The 14,843-nt window shown below is 58.0% G+C and overlaps 1 protein-coding gene across 1 annotated transcript in view; it reads right to left on the bottom strand.

Moving 5' to 3' along the window:
* Window positions 1–5,006: 5,006 nt before the first annotated feature.
* The window catches only part of BPIFB2 (BPI fold containing family B member 2), a 16,655-nt gene continuing 6,818 nt past the window's right edge, over window positions 5,007–14,843 (bottom strand). Inside the window, exons 6-15 of the mRNA XM_040638667.1 lie at window positions 13,900–13,960; window positions 10,152–10,243; window positions 9,708–9,893; window positions 9,453–9,506; window positions 8,715–8,885; window positions 8,064–8,131; window positions 7,838–7,883; window positions 7,080–7,143; window positions 6,697–6,773; window positions 5,007–5,145 (exon numbers count right to left, since the gene is read on the bottom strand). Of these exons, the coding sequence (XP_040494601.1) occupies window positions 5,104–5,145; window positions 6,697–6,773; window positions 7,080–7,143; window positions 7,838–7,883; window positions 8,064–8,131; window positions 8,715–8,885; window positions 9,453–9,506; window positions 9,708–9,893; window positions 10,152–10,243; window positions 13,900–13,960 (861 nt within the window). The 3' untranslated portion in view covers window positions 5,007–5,103. The remainder of the gene's footprint in view (window positions 5,146–6,696; window positions 6,774–7,079; window positions 7,144–7,837; window positions 7,884–8,063; window positions 8,132–8,714; window positions 8,886–9,452; window positions 9,507–9,707; window positions 9,894–10,151; window positions 10,244–13,899; window positions 13,961–14,843) is intronic.

Raw genomic sequence — 14,843 nt, 5'->3', positions numbered from 1 at the left:
AAGCAGCTTGGGGTAACAGGTCATGTGAGTATTTCTGGGACAGTCAATGCCAGGGTCTTGTTTCTGGCTTTGCTTGTCCTTTGCCTAAGATGTTCCTCTGTCTTAGAATGCCCTCCCCCCCCACCCATCCACAGCCTTCTCATCCCTCAAGTCCTAATTTCAGCCTTTGCCTCCTCCACCAGGAAGCCTCCCTTCAATCCCCAACCACCCCCAGTCTCAAAGATCACAGCTTGAACTTGACTGTATTCTTACTCCATCCCACCCAAGATGAGTGTCTCCTACTGTCTGCACCTGCGTGGAGGAAAGAAGTCCTTTCCTCCCTCTCTCTGCCTGGCAAACGCCTAGATGCCCACTCCCTGCCCCGGTTGTCCCAGCTCAGCTCCAAGCTCCTGCAAAGCAAGATCTCCGTGGTCTTCCCTCAGCCTCAGCTGGAGTCCCCGAGGCCCGTCAGACCTTCTGTCTCCTTCATCTTGCCTAAGTCTTGCAGCCTCTGAAGATTTCAATGTCCAGTGGCTTCCTGTCAGGTGGGGGGCACTTGGCAGGGGTCAGGACATAGATCCAAGCCCTGACCCTGCCACCCACTGGCTATGCGGTCTTAGGCTAAGTCCCTTCTCCTCTCTGGGCCTGTGTTCTCATCTGTAAAATGACAAGGCTGGAGAAGACACTGGGGGAAGTTCCATGGATGGGGCCTGTCCTTACCTTGCTGAGCCCGGGGATATCTTGCAGATGACTGACCTCTGCCTCCTAACCCTGGGACGAGAAAGTCCTTATATTCAGGAACCTGATTAGCTGTTTGGGTAATTAAGGGTTTAATAAGGCCCAGATAATTATCTAGCGGCCCAAAGAGCAGGAGCCCCAACGCTCACGTGATGCTTTAGTCTGTTCCAATGTCAATAACACGGAGGAGGAGGGGCCTGGGGAGCCTGGGTGGCTGCAGGACGGTGGGCGCTGGGGAGGGGAGGATACGGTCTCCTTAGCGGCGTCAGCTCTCACACTGCCCCCTCCCCTGGACACAGCACCCCCCACCAGGGGCAACGCATAGCTGGCACTCCTCTGCTGCCTCCACAAACGTTTGTTGAGAACCTGCTGTGGGCCGGGCCTGTGCAGGGTTAGGGGTGCTGCATTGAACGAGGCTGTTGGGCTTCCTCCTGGAGCTTACAGGGGGAGATGGACGTGCTGCAAATCGACAGTCCCAGAGCCAGATCATTCGTGGGGAGGGAGGGGCGGGGAAGCCGCTGAACCAGAGGAATGGGATAGGAAGGGAAGCAAGGGGCTGACGTTAGAGTTAATACTCCTGGAGCAGGGGGTGTTGGCGCTGATGCCCGAGGGTGAGCAGAGCCAGCTCTGAGACAGCGCCAGGGGCTTCAGGCCAGTGTGGGCCAGTTCGAAGGCCTGGCAGACGTTGCTGGGCCGCCTGAGAGGCGTGGGGGGCTCCAGGAACAAAAGGCCCATGGGGGTCATCAAAGGGACCTTCCTGGAGGAAATGCCGGGAGCTGGTAAATAGCAGGGGAGCTTCTCTCAGGGTCCGAATCTGGGACAATGAAGGCAGGGTGATCCCAGGACCGCACCCAAGCCGGCCACAGAGCTGGGGCTGGACCCCGGGATTGGGTGTCCAGCCTCTCGTGTGCTTTCCATGATGCCCTAGGAGGCCTGGCTGGGAGCCCCTTGAGAGCGACGGGGAGTCCCAGGCGGGCTGCTGGAGGACTGAGGGTTTCCTCATCCACCCCACAGGGAGCACAGAGCTCTGGAAGACGGAGGAAGTTATGTGCCCGATGCACACCTGGGGCCCCTGAGGCCGGAGGAGGCAAGGGCCCGCCTGAGGTCAGTGGGAAAGAAGCCAGGTTGGGACAGGAGGAGAGAAGGTCCTAGGTCAGCCCAGCCAGTCTCCAACCTGATCTGAGCCCTGAGCTGGAGGAGCCAGTCTACAGATAGCATCGTTTTATCCCTGCTGATCCGCCCCGGACAGACAGAGGGACAGACAAACCTTATCGCTCCCTCCTGAGTACAGATCTCCCCCAGTGTGCCTCAAGTCAGCCAGGCCTCCCTGCCTCCCCCAGGGCCATCTTGGGTACTGTGGGGAGAGCAGGGAGGCAGGAAGGATGTGGTGGGGAAAGCCCCTTGCCTACATTCAGCGATCTGGGCCCCGAGCCGGCCACTGCCCTTGCGGGCTACATGACCTTGGGCTGCTGTTTCATCCTCTCTGTCCTGAGGGAGGAGAACAACAGGCTTTCTGAGAGGGGAAAAGGACATTCGCACCATCCCGTTGCCCTAAGCTCAACGTAAACTGGTCGTCACCACGCTCTAATGGCCAGGAAGGAGGCAAGCTCCCTAAAAATAAAATTACTGTAAGGAAACAGTCTTTCCTGGGGCCTTGGGTCACCACGTGGCTCAGGTTCCCGGGGGGAGGACTGGTCCAGCACGCTCGTGGCTAGAGCTGCCGTAAGCGCCCCTGCCCCAGCGAGCTAGCATTCTGCTGATGGTAGTAGCAACGCGAGGGCCCGTTTACTGTGCCTGTGACCTGAGCCCGGCCTGAGCTGAGGCTTTGATCTGCATAAAGCATGTACACCTTAGGACTATCCTGTGAGATGGGCACTTAGACAATGTCTTCCATTTTACAGGTGGAGAAACTGAGGCTCAAGGTCAAGTCACTGGCTCATGGTCATACAGCAAGTGATGGCACAACCAGGAGCCGAATCTGAATCTAAGGGACCCCAGATCCCAGGCCAAGACCTGCCAAGGGACACCCAAGAGGGCTCCGGCCTGCCAGCCTGACTTCCCTTCCCCACACCCCAGCACTGCCCTGCCTGGTCCCTGTAATACCCGCCCCACCAGCGCGGCAAATTCAGCCATCCTCTGGACCCGCTGTGGCTGCTTCCTCTAGGGAGCCCTCCTAATCCCCCTCCTCCCCCTTCCTCCCTGACACTGAAGACTGGGCCAGTCCTGAAGCTCAGGGCCATCTTTCCCCTTCCCTGCAGATGCTTTGGGGACCCAACAAAGGTGACTCCCACACCTGCCTGTGGGGATTGGTCTCCACGTGGCTTCCCAGGGCTGGGGCCTGGGGCAAGCTTGGGCCAGCATATACAGGTGTAAGCAGCTCACTAAACATACATTTATGTGCCCTTGCCGCGTGCTGGGCTCTGTGAGGGAAACCACAGAGACCGACAACCGTGGTCTGAAAGTGAAGGACATCAGAGTCACCAGGGTGGAGGGGTGTGGGCGTGGCCACGGGAGCCTGCATTGGAGCTGGTGGACAGGGGCAAAGCGATTCAGGTTAAGGTGTCCTGGGGGAGAAAGAGCAAGGGCAAAGGCTTGGAGAGCTAGCGTGCAAGGTGTGCGTGCATGGGGGCGGGGAGGGAGCAGCGGTGTCTGTGAAGGGGCCAGACCTGAGTGGAGGCGGGCCTTGCCTTCTCCGACCCGACCCTGTGTGTCACTGAGCCATGACCGCCCCCTGCTCTGAATGAATCCTTGCACTCTCATCCTACGAGGAATGAGGGAATCCGTTTCAGCCCATCCCCTTCAGGGCGAGCGCGGTGCTAACCCTTCTCAGCTTCGGGTGGTCGGATCCCTGGACTAGTGGTCACTCACTAGACGGACCCTGTATCCTGATCTGAAAATTTTTGTCTTTCGCATATTCCAAATCACCTAGCCTTGGGCTACGCCTAGATTAAGTCCCCATAAAAGTAGGATTAATGAATGAATGAACTAAGCAACCAAATGAAATGAAAGTCGTGCTGTCCGGAGCGCAATCTCAAGGTTGGGTATTATGCGCTGGCCCCTTCCCCTCTCTCAGCGTTGCTCACGCCCCCACCACCCAGACTCTGGGTTTGCTCCAGGCCCCTCAGCCTGGCACACTGAGACTTCGGGGTGAACCCGTAGCCCTTAGAGGGAGAGAGGCTAGTGTCACACTGTACCAAAGGCCTTGCTTACGGAGGGTGGGAATTCAGGCACCTTTTACCCCCGGAGAAACAGAAACAGAACGTGAATCCTGTGTATCTAGGCAGGAAGGAACATTCTGTCTGGCTAAGAGCTTAGCTTATCAAGGGAAGACAATCATATGGCTTCGGCTCGTCAGGGTTCGCGTCCCTTGGTCTTCCCTAGGCCGTCTTGTTGTGCGTGACCCGCTGGGGTGGGAGACCTTTCAGAGGCAAAGGACTGAGACTTGCTCGTGAGGCCACAGGCCCAGGAGGCCGGCCCCCTCCTTCCTACAGACACTTGCCTGTGGTTCGAGTAAGCCCAAGACAGAGACGCTGTCCGAGAAGCAGGGCACTCCCTGCCACCTGAGGCTTGGGACCCAAGGACAAGCCCCGGATGGGGTGCTGGTGAGCAGAAGAGGGAACGGGACATCTTGTTCCTGGAGCCCAGGAAGGGCGCGGTGCTAGGCGACTGCTGCCGTCCTGCTCTGAGACTCGGCGCCTTCTCTCCCGGCTGGGCCTCAGTCCTCACGTCTGCCAAACGGAACCCCACAGCCTGCCTGCCTGACTTGCAAGGCTCCTCTGAGGCTCTAGGAACACGACAGCATGTGACACTGAAGAGGGGAGGCGCCAACAGCTGAGGACACAGTGCTCAAGGGTCACCGTGGCACTGGTAACTTCCCGCCATCCCGCAGCTCTCCAAGGTCTCCCGTCAAAACCCGAGCTTCCCTGAGCGAGGAGTGAGGGAGACAACAGTTCTGGTCAACAGAGACCTGGTCACATCCTCTTCTCCTGCCAGGTGGCTTTGGTGGCTCCAGGGACAAACAGAGCCCAAGAACCGGCTGTAGGCAACTAGCCTCGGGTCCGCGCAGAGTTCACCAGGCCTGGCTGGAGGTTGCGGCTCAAGAGAAAATGTTTAATGCGAGAGGGGACAGGTCCCTACCCTGGAGGAGCAGCTCCCAGCTCACAAGGAGGGGGAGGGAAGGAGGAGGGAGGGAAAAGGAGAGGAGGGAAGGGGGAAGGGGGAAGGGGAAGGATGGGAGGGGAGGGAGGGAAACTCAGGCTAAGCAGCCTGGCTGGATCATCCAGCTGGTGGTGGCTAAGTGTGGCTTTGCCTCAGTTTCCCAAGTGGCTTGAGGCGAGAGTGTCCCTGCGGCGGGGAGCTGGCCCGCTCTCTCCTGGCGGCCCCACCTCAGCGCTGGTATAAGAGTCCGCTGGATATCACGACGTAGCCCTGGAGGGCACAGAAACCCAGGGGCCAGGTCAGAGGCCACACGAGGACCAGGAGGACCCCCAGCTGCCCCATCAGCCTGGCTTTGAGCCCACGGTCTGCCGCTCTCACTGGGTATGTCCTGGGGACAGTCCTGTGCCTCTCCAGGCCTCCGTTTCCTGCTGTCCCTTGGGAGTGGGAACAGCACCTGCCCTGCAAGCCTATGATGAGGGTGCAGCCAGAGCACGTGGCCGAGCCCCCAGCATGGGGCCGGGGCTTGATGCGCACTTGTGGACGGGCTTGGGACCAATGCTCTGTTAGGGCTGGGAGTCCAGACACCCAGCCTCTTCTCTGGTGCAAGTCTCCCCAGCAGAGCCAGGAACCTTCCATATAGCCTCTGCTCTCTATACCGCATGGCAGAAACGTGCTCAGGGCCTGCTGTTCATTCATTCATTCATTCATTCATTCAACAAACCTTCACTGAGCCTCTGCTCTAAGCAAAGCCCTGCCCACAGGCTGGGAACAAGGCAGACCCAGTCCCTGCCCATGCGTAGCTCACGGTCCAATACAGCAGCCATTATTAAATTAAAGCCAATTAAAACTAAATAAAATGTACAATTCAGCTTCATAGTTGTACTAGCCACATTTCAAGGGCCCAACAGCCCCCGGGCCCAGCACTGACAGTGGCTACTGTGTTGGACAGTGCAGATTTCCATCCTCACAGAACAATTTTTTGGACAGCGCTGGTCTAGGGACCTTTGGGTTCGGGCCCAGGTGGCTGGATTTGTGAGTACCAGGCGGGGCCAGCCACTGACCGTGCCTGTTGGGGAGTCTTGGGGAAATTCCTACTAACAGCCCAGGCTCCAACATGTGCCCATTGTTCCTTTTTTGGAGGGTGGAGGGCGGATCACCCAAGGGCGTTGGCACCATAGTTCTTAAGCAACCAGAGCACCATCCCTGGAAAAACATCAGTGGGTCCCGCTCAAGGGATCTGAATAACGTGCGGATGGTGGGCTTGAGGGACCTTGGCTAAGCTTTCTGTCCTACGCATGTCTTGTTGAGTGAATAGAAAGAATATTATCATTTTATATCCCAGGTGAAACAGAAAGAAGTTGTAGGGTCTCACCCTGGGCGGTGGTGATTGAACTTCACCCTGGGTCCACAATTTCTCATCAGGGAAAATGATTTTAGAAAGGTCGGGAAGCCCCCCTTCCCCCATCCAGCCTGCAGGGGTTCGTGTACAAAGCTGCAAGAAGTTCCTCTGTCATCTTCCCCAGACACCAAAGGGCTGTGCCCATCCGAATGTGGCCTGGCATAATATCGGACGAGGACTAAAGGGTGGGCGAGACCTTTGCACCAGTGTCTCTGGACATCCTAAATTTTCCATCTCCCTACAGCTAACGATTCATGGCATGGTCTTGGCAGGAACAGCGGACACCCCCAGGCCTGGCTGAGCCTGTGATCCCACTGTTGGTACTGGCAGGGAGGGAGGGTGAGAGGGAGCCCTGCCTCACTGAGCCCCGTCTTCCCCCAAGGGTGGCGGAAGCCCATATGGTCACACCCGAAGGCTCTCACCTCACAGACAAAGACCTCGGGGTTGACATAGTGGAGGTTGACCATGTTGGGGAGGGCGATCCCCATGCCCAAGAGAGCTGCAGGAGGGGAAGGAGAGACTAAGCTCAGCTGGGCGGCCGCAGCAGAGCACCGCCGGGAGCCAGCCCTGGGCTGAGGTCCCCATGTGCATGGTGACACTGAGCCCCACAGATGGCCAGGGAGTAGGAGCCGTTATTGTTAGACTCACTCCACAGGAGGAAAAACTGAGGCTTGGGGAGGGAAAATACTGAAAAACTCCCACCCTCTTCACCTCTGAGCCCGGGAGGTGGGAAGGGGGCCGGGAGGGAGCAAGGCGGGTCAGGAAGGGGTCACGGGGGCCAACCGGCATGGAGGGCAGGGCTCACCATTGAGGTGATCCAGCAGGGGCTTCTGGAACAGGGTGTCCAGGAGCGGGCGCACTTGATCTGTCTGCGGCAGTGTCGTCAGGGAGATGGGGGACCATGGGCCCGCTCCAGTGAGGGGCGGGGAGAGACGGACAGAGGGGCCACATGTGAACACACAGACAGACACAGACAGACACACAAAAAGCAGAGGCACAGGTCGGGGGAGGAGGGCAGGTCACCCCTGTCCGGTCTTCAAGCAGAGTCCAGCTGCCCCTGGGGCCAGTCAGCCTTCTGAGAGGAGACGGAGGCCAGCACCAGACCCCCTAATGCCAGGGCCCTGGCTGCCTTGCTGGTGCTGACTAATGGATGACGGACGGACTGACGGTGGAGGGACTGACGGGCCGGCCAACGAAGGGCTGCTTGGTGGCTAAGGACCCAGCTGCGTCACGTGGCCGAAGGAGCAGCCGGCGCTGTCTGACGCTGGCTTGTCTGATTTACCAATAGACTCAACGATTCTTGGACTGACCAGCTGTCACCCACCTGACAGTGACAGGTTGGCTAACTGACCGATCCCCTGCAGAACCAAGGCTGACTGACCGGCTGACGGCAGACAGACAGCCTGTCTGATGGGTAGGCCTGCTGACTGACCGCTGTCCCCAGGCACCCTGGAGGAAGCTTGGTCATGGCGGTACACACAGGGACACTGGTATGCTAGCACACGGGCTCAAGGCCTGCCCCACCCAATGAGGGGTCTCTGGAGACCCCAGCCCCACACTCACATCAATGAAGCCCACATTGGAGGAGGCCACGGTGAGCTGGATATCCCTGAAAGGGAAGCAGGAGGGTTAGGGCTGGGGCCTGGATCCCCCCTCCCACCACACCACACGTGCTGCCTCCCGGGCTCCTCTGACTAACACCGTGATGGGTGACACTGTGATAAGTGGCTGCAGGCCCATTGCACAGAGGAACACACCGAGGCTGCGGGATCCAGGAGGCCTTGCTTACCCCAGCACAGATGTGGTCCCCTGAAGCTTCGCCTTGGACATGGAGAGCTGGAGGCTCAGGTTTACCACCTGGGCATGAAGGGGGAGCAAGGTCAAAGAACCCAGAGCCACACTGGAGCCTTCAGGTGGCCACCGGCTCCCACCCGCTCCCTGACGACTCAGGTACTTGTGGACCACCCACGTGTACCAGGCCTGCACACAGTTCTGGGAACAAACACACTGTGAAGGAGACAGACCAGGTCTCTGCCCTGGGGAATGCTCACAAGCCAGGGGAGGAGGGGAACAACACCCAAAGTAACCAGACAGGGTACTTAGTAGCGAGTGCCAGGAAGGCAGAGTGGTAGCACTGAGAGGGCTGATGGGGACCATCTTTCTCAGGGTGGTCCAAGAAGGTTGCCCTGAAAAAGGCTGCAACATTTAAGCTGAGACCCGAAAGATGAGGAGAAGCTAGCCATGCCAAGAGCTAGGGGAAAGTGTCCTAGGCACGGTGTCCAGCAGCACATGCAAAGGGCCTGTGGCAGGAATGTCATGGTATAGTGAAGGAACACCAAGGAGACAAGCGTGGATAGAGCAAGTGAGGAAAGTGGGGCAGGAAGTGAGACCTTGGGAGTCGCCGCCCTTCTGGCCAGCCCCACCAGCCCACCTCACTCACCACATCAAAGGAGAAGAGGGACTGGAAAGCCGAGTTGGAGGCCACAGCCTGGACCTCCACGAAGGGCTGCAGCTGAATTGTGGCATTGTTGGTACGAAGCGTGGCTGCGGGCGTGGCACCCAGCCGCACCTTGAGTGCCACAGGCATGGGCTCGGGGAACTGGTGGGCCACCTGGGGAAGTGGAGAGGGAGAGAGGGAGAGGGCACCTCGGGGCAAAGGCTGGGTGGGCTCTCCACGCATCATGCCTCAGACACTGGTCAAGCCACCGTTTGTACGTGACGAGGCCACAGAGGTGTGTCCCCCTCAGGCCCCTGCCTTGGAGACGCCCCACCTGAGGGGGTGGTAGGCATGGAGAGGGGTGCTGCCTGGGAGATCTGTGCCAGGAGGGACGGAAGCTCAGGGGCCGTGGGAGCTCAAGGAGTCTCCTGGACCAGAGTAGGGGTTGGGTCCTCCCCTAGGAGGCAGCCCCCGGGCTTGGTCTTAAAGATGAACAAGAGAAAGGGAAGCAGAAAAGGCCCTCGGGGCTGAGGGCTGCACTTGGACAAAGGCACAGAGGAGGGAAATAGCGTAATGTCTGGAGGTGGGGGGGGGCATCCCTGAGCGGGAGGAGGCACAATCGTAAAGACACATGCTGAAGCCCACGGGGGACAGATCCGAGCCAGCGGAGGTCCCCCAGCCGGAGAGCCCCCACCCCAATCCCAGGTCTCAGTCCCTGAAATGAGTACAAGTGTCACCAACCTCAGGGATGAGCCGGCCCAGCATGGAGGTGTTCAGCAGGTTGTTCTCCGACTTCTGAAACCAGGCCCCATGTCACGACAGGTTTTAGGGCAGCCGCTCCTCAAGCTCGAGCCCCTCTTGCCTCCCCTCGGCCCCCTTTCACCTTTCCAAAAGCCACCCTGTGGCCCCAAAGCTCGGGCGGCCCCACCCACGGTTTGGCCACTGCAGCGGGGCCCGCCTGTCCCACGCGCTCAGGGCAGCGGGTCCGACCCTCACCAGCTGCCCCGTGATGTCCAGGTTGAGGGCACCAGCCTTCTGCAGCAACAGGAGGGCGGAGTCAAACAGGTCCTGGGAGAGGCCCACTGTCGCCATGGTGCCATTGGCACCCATGTGCGCGGGCAGCACAAAGTGCGTGGCCTCCGCGGGCAGGACGATGGGCTTGCCCAGGAGCAAGAGGACGGCCTACGGGGTCAGTGGGTGGCCAGAGGGAGAAAAGCAGCAGGGCCTCAGTAGGGCGGTGGCTCTGTCCCAGACCCTGGGCTCTCAGACGCCACCCACCCCACATGCCGCATGTTGTCCAGCCTCGCACCCGTGCCCGCCTCTAAACGCCATTCCAGCTCCACCCCCTTCAACACCCCTGCTCCTCTAGGAATGTGCCAGGACCCCCAGGACTCCAGAGGCAATAGGCCCCCAGCTCCGGGCTGACTAGGCTGCACTTACATCGATATCCAAGGAAATGTAGTCCTTAGTGATGTTGGGCGCGTTGATCATGGAGTAGCGAATCTGGGACTCCGGACCCACAGGGTTGAGGCCTAAATAAAAGCAGGATGAGGAAGAAAAGATGGCAAGCTCAGCCTTATCCATCAAGGCCTCATCTACCCAGAAACCCCGATTATCTGGCGACTTTGGTTAGCCAGACCCAGGCCAAGGAACAGAAAAGGGAAGAAATGAGTGAACTTCAGCTGCAAACCGCACACGGCCAAGATTCAGCCGCTCACAGCCCAGTGACTCTTCGTTTAGACACAGTTCTAACAGTCTGGGTGTCTGCTTTCCTAATGAGTGGCAGACGAGAGACCCCGAATTAGAAGGAGGGAGAAGGGTCACACACCCCCTGAAAAAAGCAAGAGGGAACCACAGAAAAAGAACAGAGCTCACATTTATCCAGGTCCAGACATTTGACTTACACTGTCCCATTCAACCATCACCACGATCCTGTAAGATTAGGAGCCCATTTTACACACACACACACACACACACACACACAGTTTGATGAGTTCAGTTGTGCCCAGGATTGTATATCCGGTCTGTCTGGCTCTAAAGCCACGCTGTGTCTCCGACCTAATCACACAGCCTCCTACAGAAACCCAAAAGGCGTGCATCCCTGGGACCACGCAGTGCGGGAGCACAGAGCAGAGGCTCCCCAAGACACCCTCAGGGAGCCCTTCAGGAAGGCACAGAGGAGAGTCCGGTTCCTATAGGGCAAGTTTCCCCCAAAGCTCAGAATATTCTGGTTGGGTGGGTCGCAAAGGGCGGGTCACTTGCGGGAACCGCATCTCTGGACCTGGCTAGGCTAGCCAGCGTGGCAGGTGAACGCTCGGCCCCACTGTCAGGAAGCCCAGCTTTTCGCAATAGGTCCTCAAAGGCTCTGAATGACCAAGGTGTGTGTGTGTGTGTGTGTGTGTGTGTGTGTGTGTCCATCAGATTTCTGTCGGATGTTCCAATGTCTCTTCTGGATTTAATTTTATTTCCTCTAATGTTTTGGAAATTTCTTCTGATCATAAAAGCAATATAGTATGATTCCATTTCTACAGCTCAGTAGCCATCAAAGATTTGGGTGATAGCAGGAGGAGGGCAGCTCAGAGGGATTTGAGGGGCTGGCGAGATGTTCTGGATCTCGAGTTTGGTGGTGGTCACACAACTGGGACTCAGAGGACAGGACACTAAATAGAATAAATTACTCTATGTTTTTAAAATGAATAAAAACATGAAAAACTTCTAATATAATACATATTCACTGTGGACATATGGACATTTTTTGAAACATGGGAAAAAATATAGCCCAGAATCTCAAATTTATGGTTTTCAGTATTTTCTTTTGGAGAGACAAACAGCCCCCCAGTCTGTACCTCCCTCAGTAAAGCTGCAGTGAAGCTACGTGTCACTTCGGGTCCTTCTCTGTTTCCTTTACAGAGTGACATTATAGCTTCGTAGCATTATAGCTTAGTTAAGGGCACAGCGCTCAAGGTGGCCTCAGTTTCTTCATCTGTAAAATGGAGCTAATAATTCTACAGTAAATATTAGCTTTTATTATACTGTATTTTGCTAGGCGTTGCTAGGTGACTGCCCCTTTAGGCTGTGCTTTTTAGTGGCTCCTGTCACCCCACACTGTAGGTACCCATGACTCATGTCAACAGTCCCCGAGGCCTGAATGCTTAGATTTCTTTTACCAGATTCCTTTTAACTCCTCAAAGAAAAGGGCAAGAGCCAGTCCTGGCTATGAACCCAGTTACAAGGCATCTTGATGGAGATCACCCCACTGAGGACGAAGGAGGGACGAACGTTTGTTGAGCCTATTGTCTGCCAGGCACTTACCCTATGCTGTCTGGTACAGCACATGGGAGAAATAGGAATTCTGAGCCCCATTTTTGTGGCTTGAAATAGCTAGGCTCAGAGAGATGGAGTGACTTCCCTAAGATGACACAGCAATGGAGCCACAAGGCCCGAATTTCACTTCATGTCCTTTGGTTCCAAGTCCAGTTTCCTTGCCCTCTCGGTGCCTCCTGTTAAGGTCATATGGGGTGTGTGGCATTGAGGGGCGCGGCGTAATCGAGGAATGTTCCCTGAGGGGACTGTGAGCCAGGCCACCCAGTATACGCAGAGCAGTGGCTGGACAGGTAAGGAGGAGAAAACGAGCATGAGTCCATTCATGGGTGGCTCTCGCCCCACACTGAGGATTTTAGACCCAGAGCCTCCAAGGCCCCATCTATAACTTGGGGATACTGGTGCCACCTCATGGGACTGTCGTGAAACGTTTGCAAAAGAAGCCAAAGCTAGCTTGATGTGAAAATACTCAGTACAGAACCCACCGCCGCACCTGTCCCACGCTGTGTCACCGTTAGATGTCAACCCCTGACTCAGAGCAAAGCCAACCAATTGCAAAGTGCAGCTGGGATCAGCCAACGGCTCTGGAGTTGATGACGTCAGTGACGGTGACCTGGGAAAGCGCTGGAATCCCAGGCAAAGCCATCAGATAGAAAAAGTGTCCTTCCAACAGGAGCATCATCAAACAGGTGTGTGGGGAAAGAGAGGGAAGGCTGGATTTCGCTCAGGGCTCACCGAGTACATATGACCCCCCAAATCAACAAAGGATGCATCTTTGGCCGGTCTGGGGACAGGCAGGGGCCCCGCTGCGTCGTTATTAATGTTGATGAATACTACTGAAAAGAAGGGTGGCTGGCCTGCTTTCATAGCTTTTAGCTTCGTATCGTGAGATGAAGTCCTGATCGAGCCTCGTTTAGGCCACCACCGTGGCCACGCTTCTGTGTGGACCACACATGGTGGCTGCGAGCCATGGGAACCCGCCTGAGGTCGGGGAGGAAGGCGTGGGGGGCAATGGGGAGGTGACCGATGAGTGGTGGGGGTGGGCAGATGTGCGCCCCAGCTCCTGCCCCTCGGGGAGGATGTAGGCACGTACACTTCAGTCTCCAGGAGCCCACAGAGGTGCCCGCTCACGAGCACACCTCCTTCCCTGTGCTGCCGCCCCCCTTCCCCAGCCGTGCCCCTAGGCCTCACCCCATCCCAGCCACTTACGCCTGCATCTTGTCTCGGGGTCTGCTTGTGGGGGGGTTAGCCTCCAGGGCTTGCCACGAGTATACTCCTCGTGCTCCCCGGATAGGAGGATCCGGGGGAAATCAGAGGCGGACTAGCCTGACGGCAGATGGGGAGGAAAGGGAGGCTTGCCTCTGGGTGGGCGGGTGGCCCCTGAGAAGGGGAGCAGGGGTGGGGGCACCTGTGAGCAGATGAGCCTGAGTTCTGTTGAGCACATGCTGAGTCAGAGGGGCCTGTGAGACCTCCAGGAGAAGGGGTGCAGCAGCAAATGGAATGTGAGGGCCTGAGCCCCAAAGTGCCAGGGGGAGAGTCTGCCAAGGACCGTGGGAGAGGTGGGAGCAAAACCAGGGGAGGATGGGGTCTCCGAGTCTCCAGGCAGGGGAGGAGACAACTGCAGACTAAATGTACCCCCCCCCATGCACAGGCACACACATGCTTGCACACTTGCACACGCACACTAAGCGTTCAAAGACTCGATTCTAGAACTCGGAGCTTCCCTGAGTTCATCAATAATTGTTCAGTCCTCCTATGATTGATCTCCCAGAGGTCAGCCCTGACTGGGGGGGATCTTTGAAGGGTCTTGGGGGCCCCAGCGGGGCTCAGAGGCCCCAGTCCCCTGCCCCGGGCTGCCAGGTCTTACCAATTAGAGTGCCCAGGTGGACATTGAGGCCCTGCACCAGGTTGGAGAGGCTCAGGCACAGCTGCGGCAAGACAGAAGAAGAGGCTGTGAGGAAGGCGCTGGGGCTGGAGGGGTGCGGCCGCAAGAGTCTAGGGTCCCCGTCAGGAGGCCTCCCCCAGCCCGCACACTGAGGCTTGGGTCCCGCCCTTCCTCCACCACCCAGGGGGCCTCTTCCAGCCCCTCTCCTGGGCACTGAGGACTCAGAGAAGGTAGTGCCTGGGGGCCTGGAGGAAGGAACAGGAGCCGTGGGCCACAGCAGAGGGGACCACAGCTGGGCCAGGACAACGGAGGCAGGCAGCCTGCTGCATGGGGACCCAGAGGGCCAGCGGAGGGAAGGTGCTACACGCCGTGAAGACAGGCGGTCAGCGAGCAAGGCTGGAGTTCTGGGCTCAGTGGGCAGCCCGAGAAGTCTATGAAGCTGGGGTCGGTGTGATCGAAGGTGGGGCAGAGAGAGGCTGCAAAGCCCAGGGTGGTCACAGCCGGGCCCAGGCAGAGCCGAGGAGGCTGGGCCAGGGGAGGCCAGGCAGCAGAGGAGAGGGCCAGGTCAGGCTATGCTGCCTTCAGGCTTTGGGCCTCAGTCTTCTCATCTGTAGGATGGGAATGCTGGGGCCTGCCTCTGATGGGTGTGGGACGCCATTGAGTGGGTTGATCTAGGGTGGTAGATCAGGAGATGCGGTGGGGTGGGAAGGGGCAGAGATGGAGAAGCAGCTCCCCCTTGGTGGGGGGACCCTAGCCCCAAGAGCACCATCTCTCACCAGGTCGGCCACAGGCCACTAATGACAAAAACTGAAATAGCAGCAGGAATCATTGGGCTCACTCTGCCGAACGGTTCTAAACTCCTCACGGATGTTAATGCGCTCAGCGCGCCCGCTCCCCCCCCCCCCCCCCCCCCCCCCCCCCCCCCC

The sequence above is a fragment of the Ursus maritimus genome, unplaced genomic scaffold (genome assembly GCF_017311325.1).
Source record: "Ursus maritimus isolate PB19 unplaced genomic scaffold, ASM1731132v1 scaffold_22, whole genome shotgun sequence".
In the NCBI taxonomy this organism is placed as follows: Eukaryota; Metazoa; Chordata; class Mammalia; order Carnivora; family Ursidae; genus Ursus; species Ursus maritimus.
Note: the sequence above shows the minus strand (reverse complement) of the source record. Positions and strands in the feature narration are given on the sequence as shown.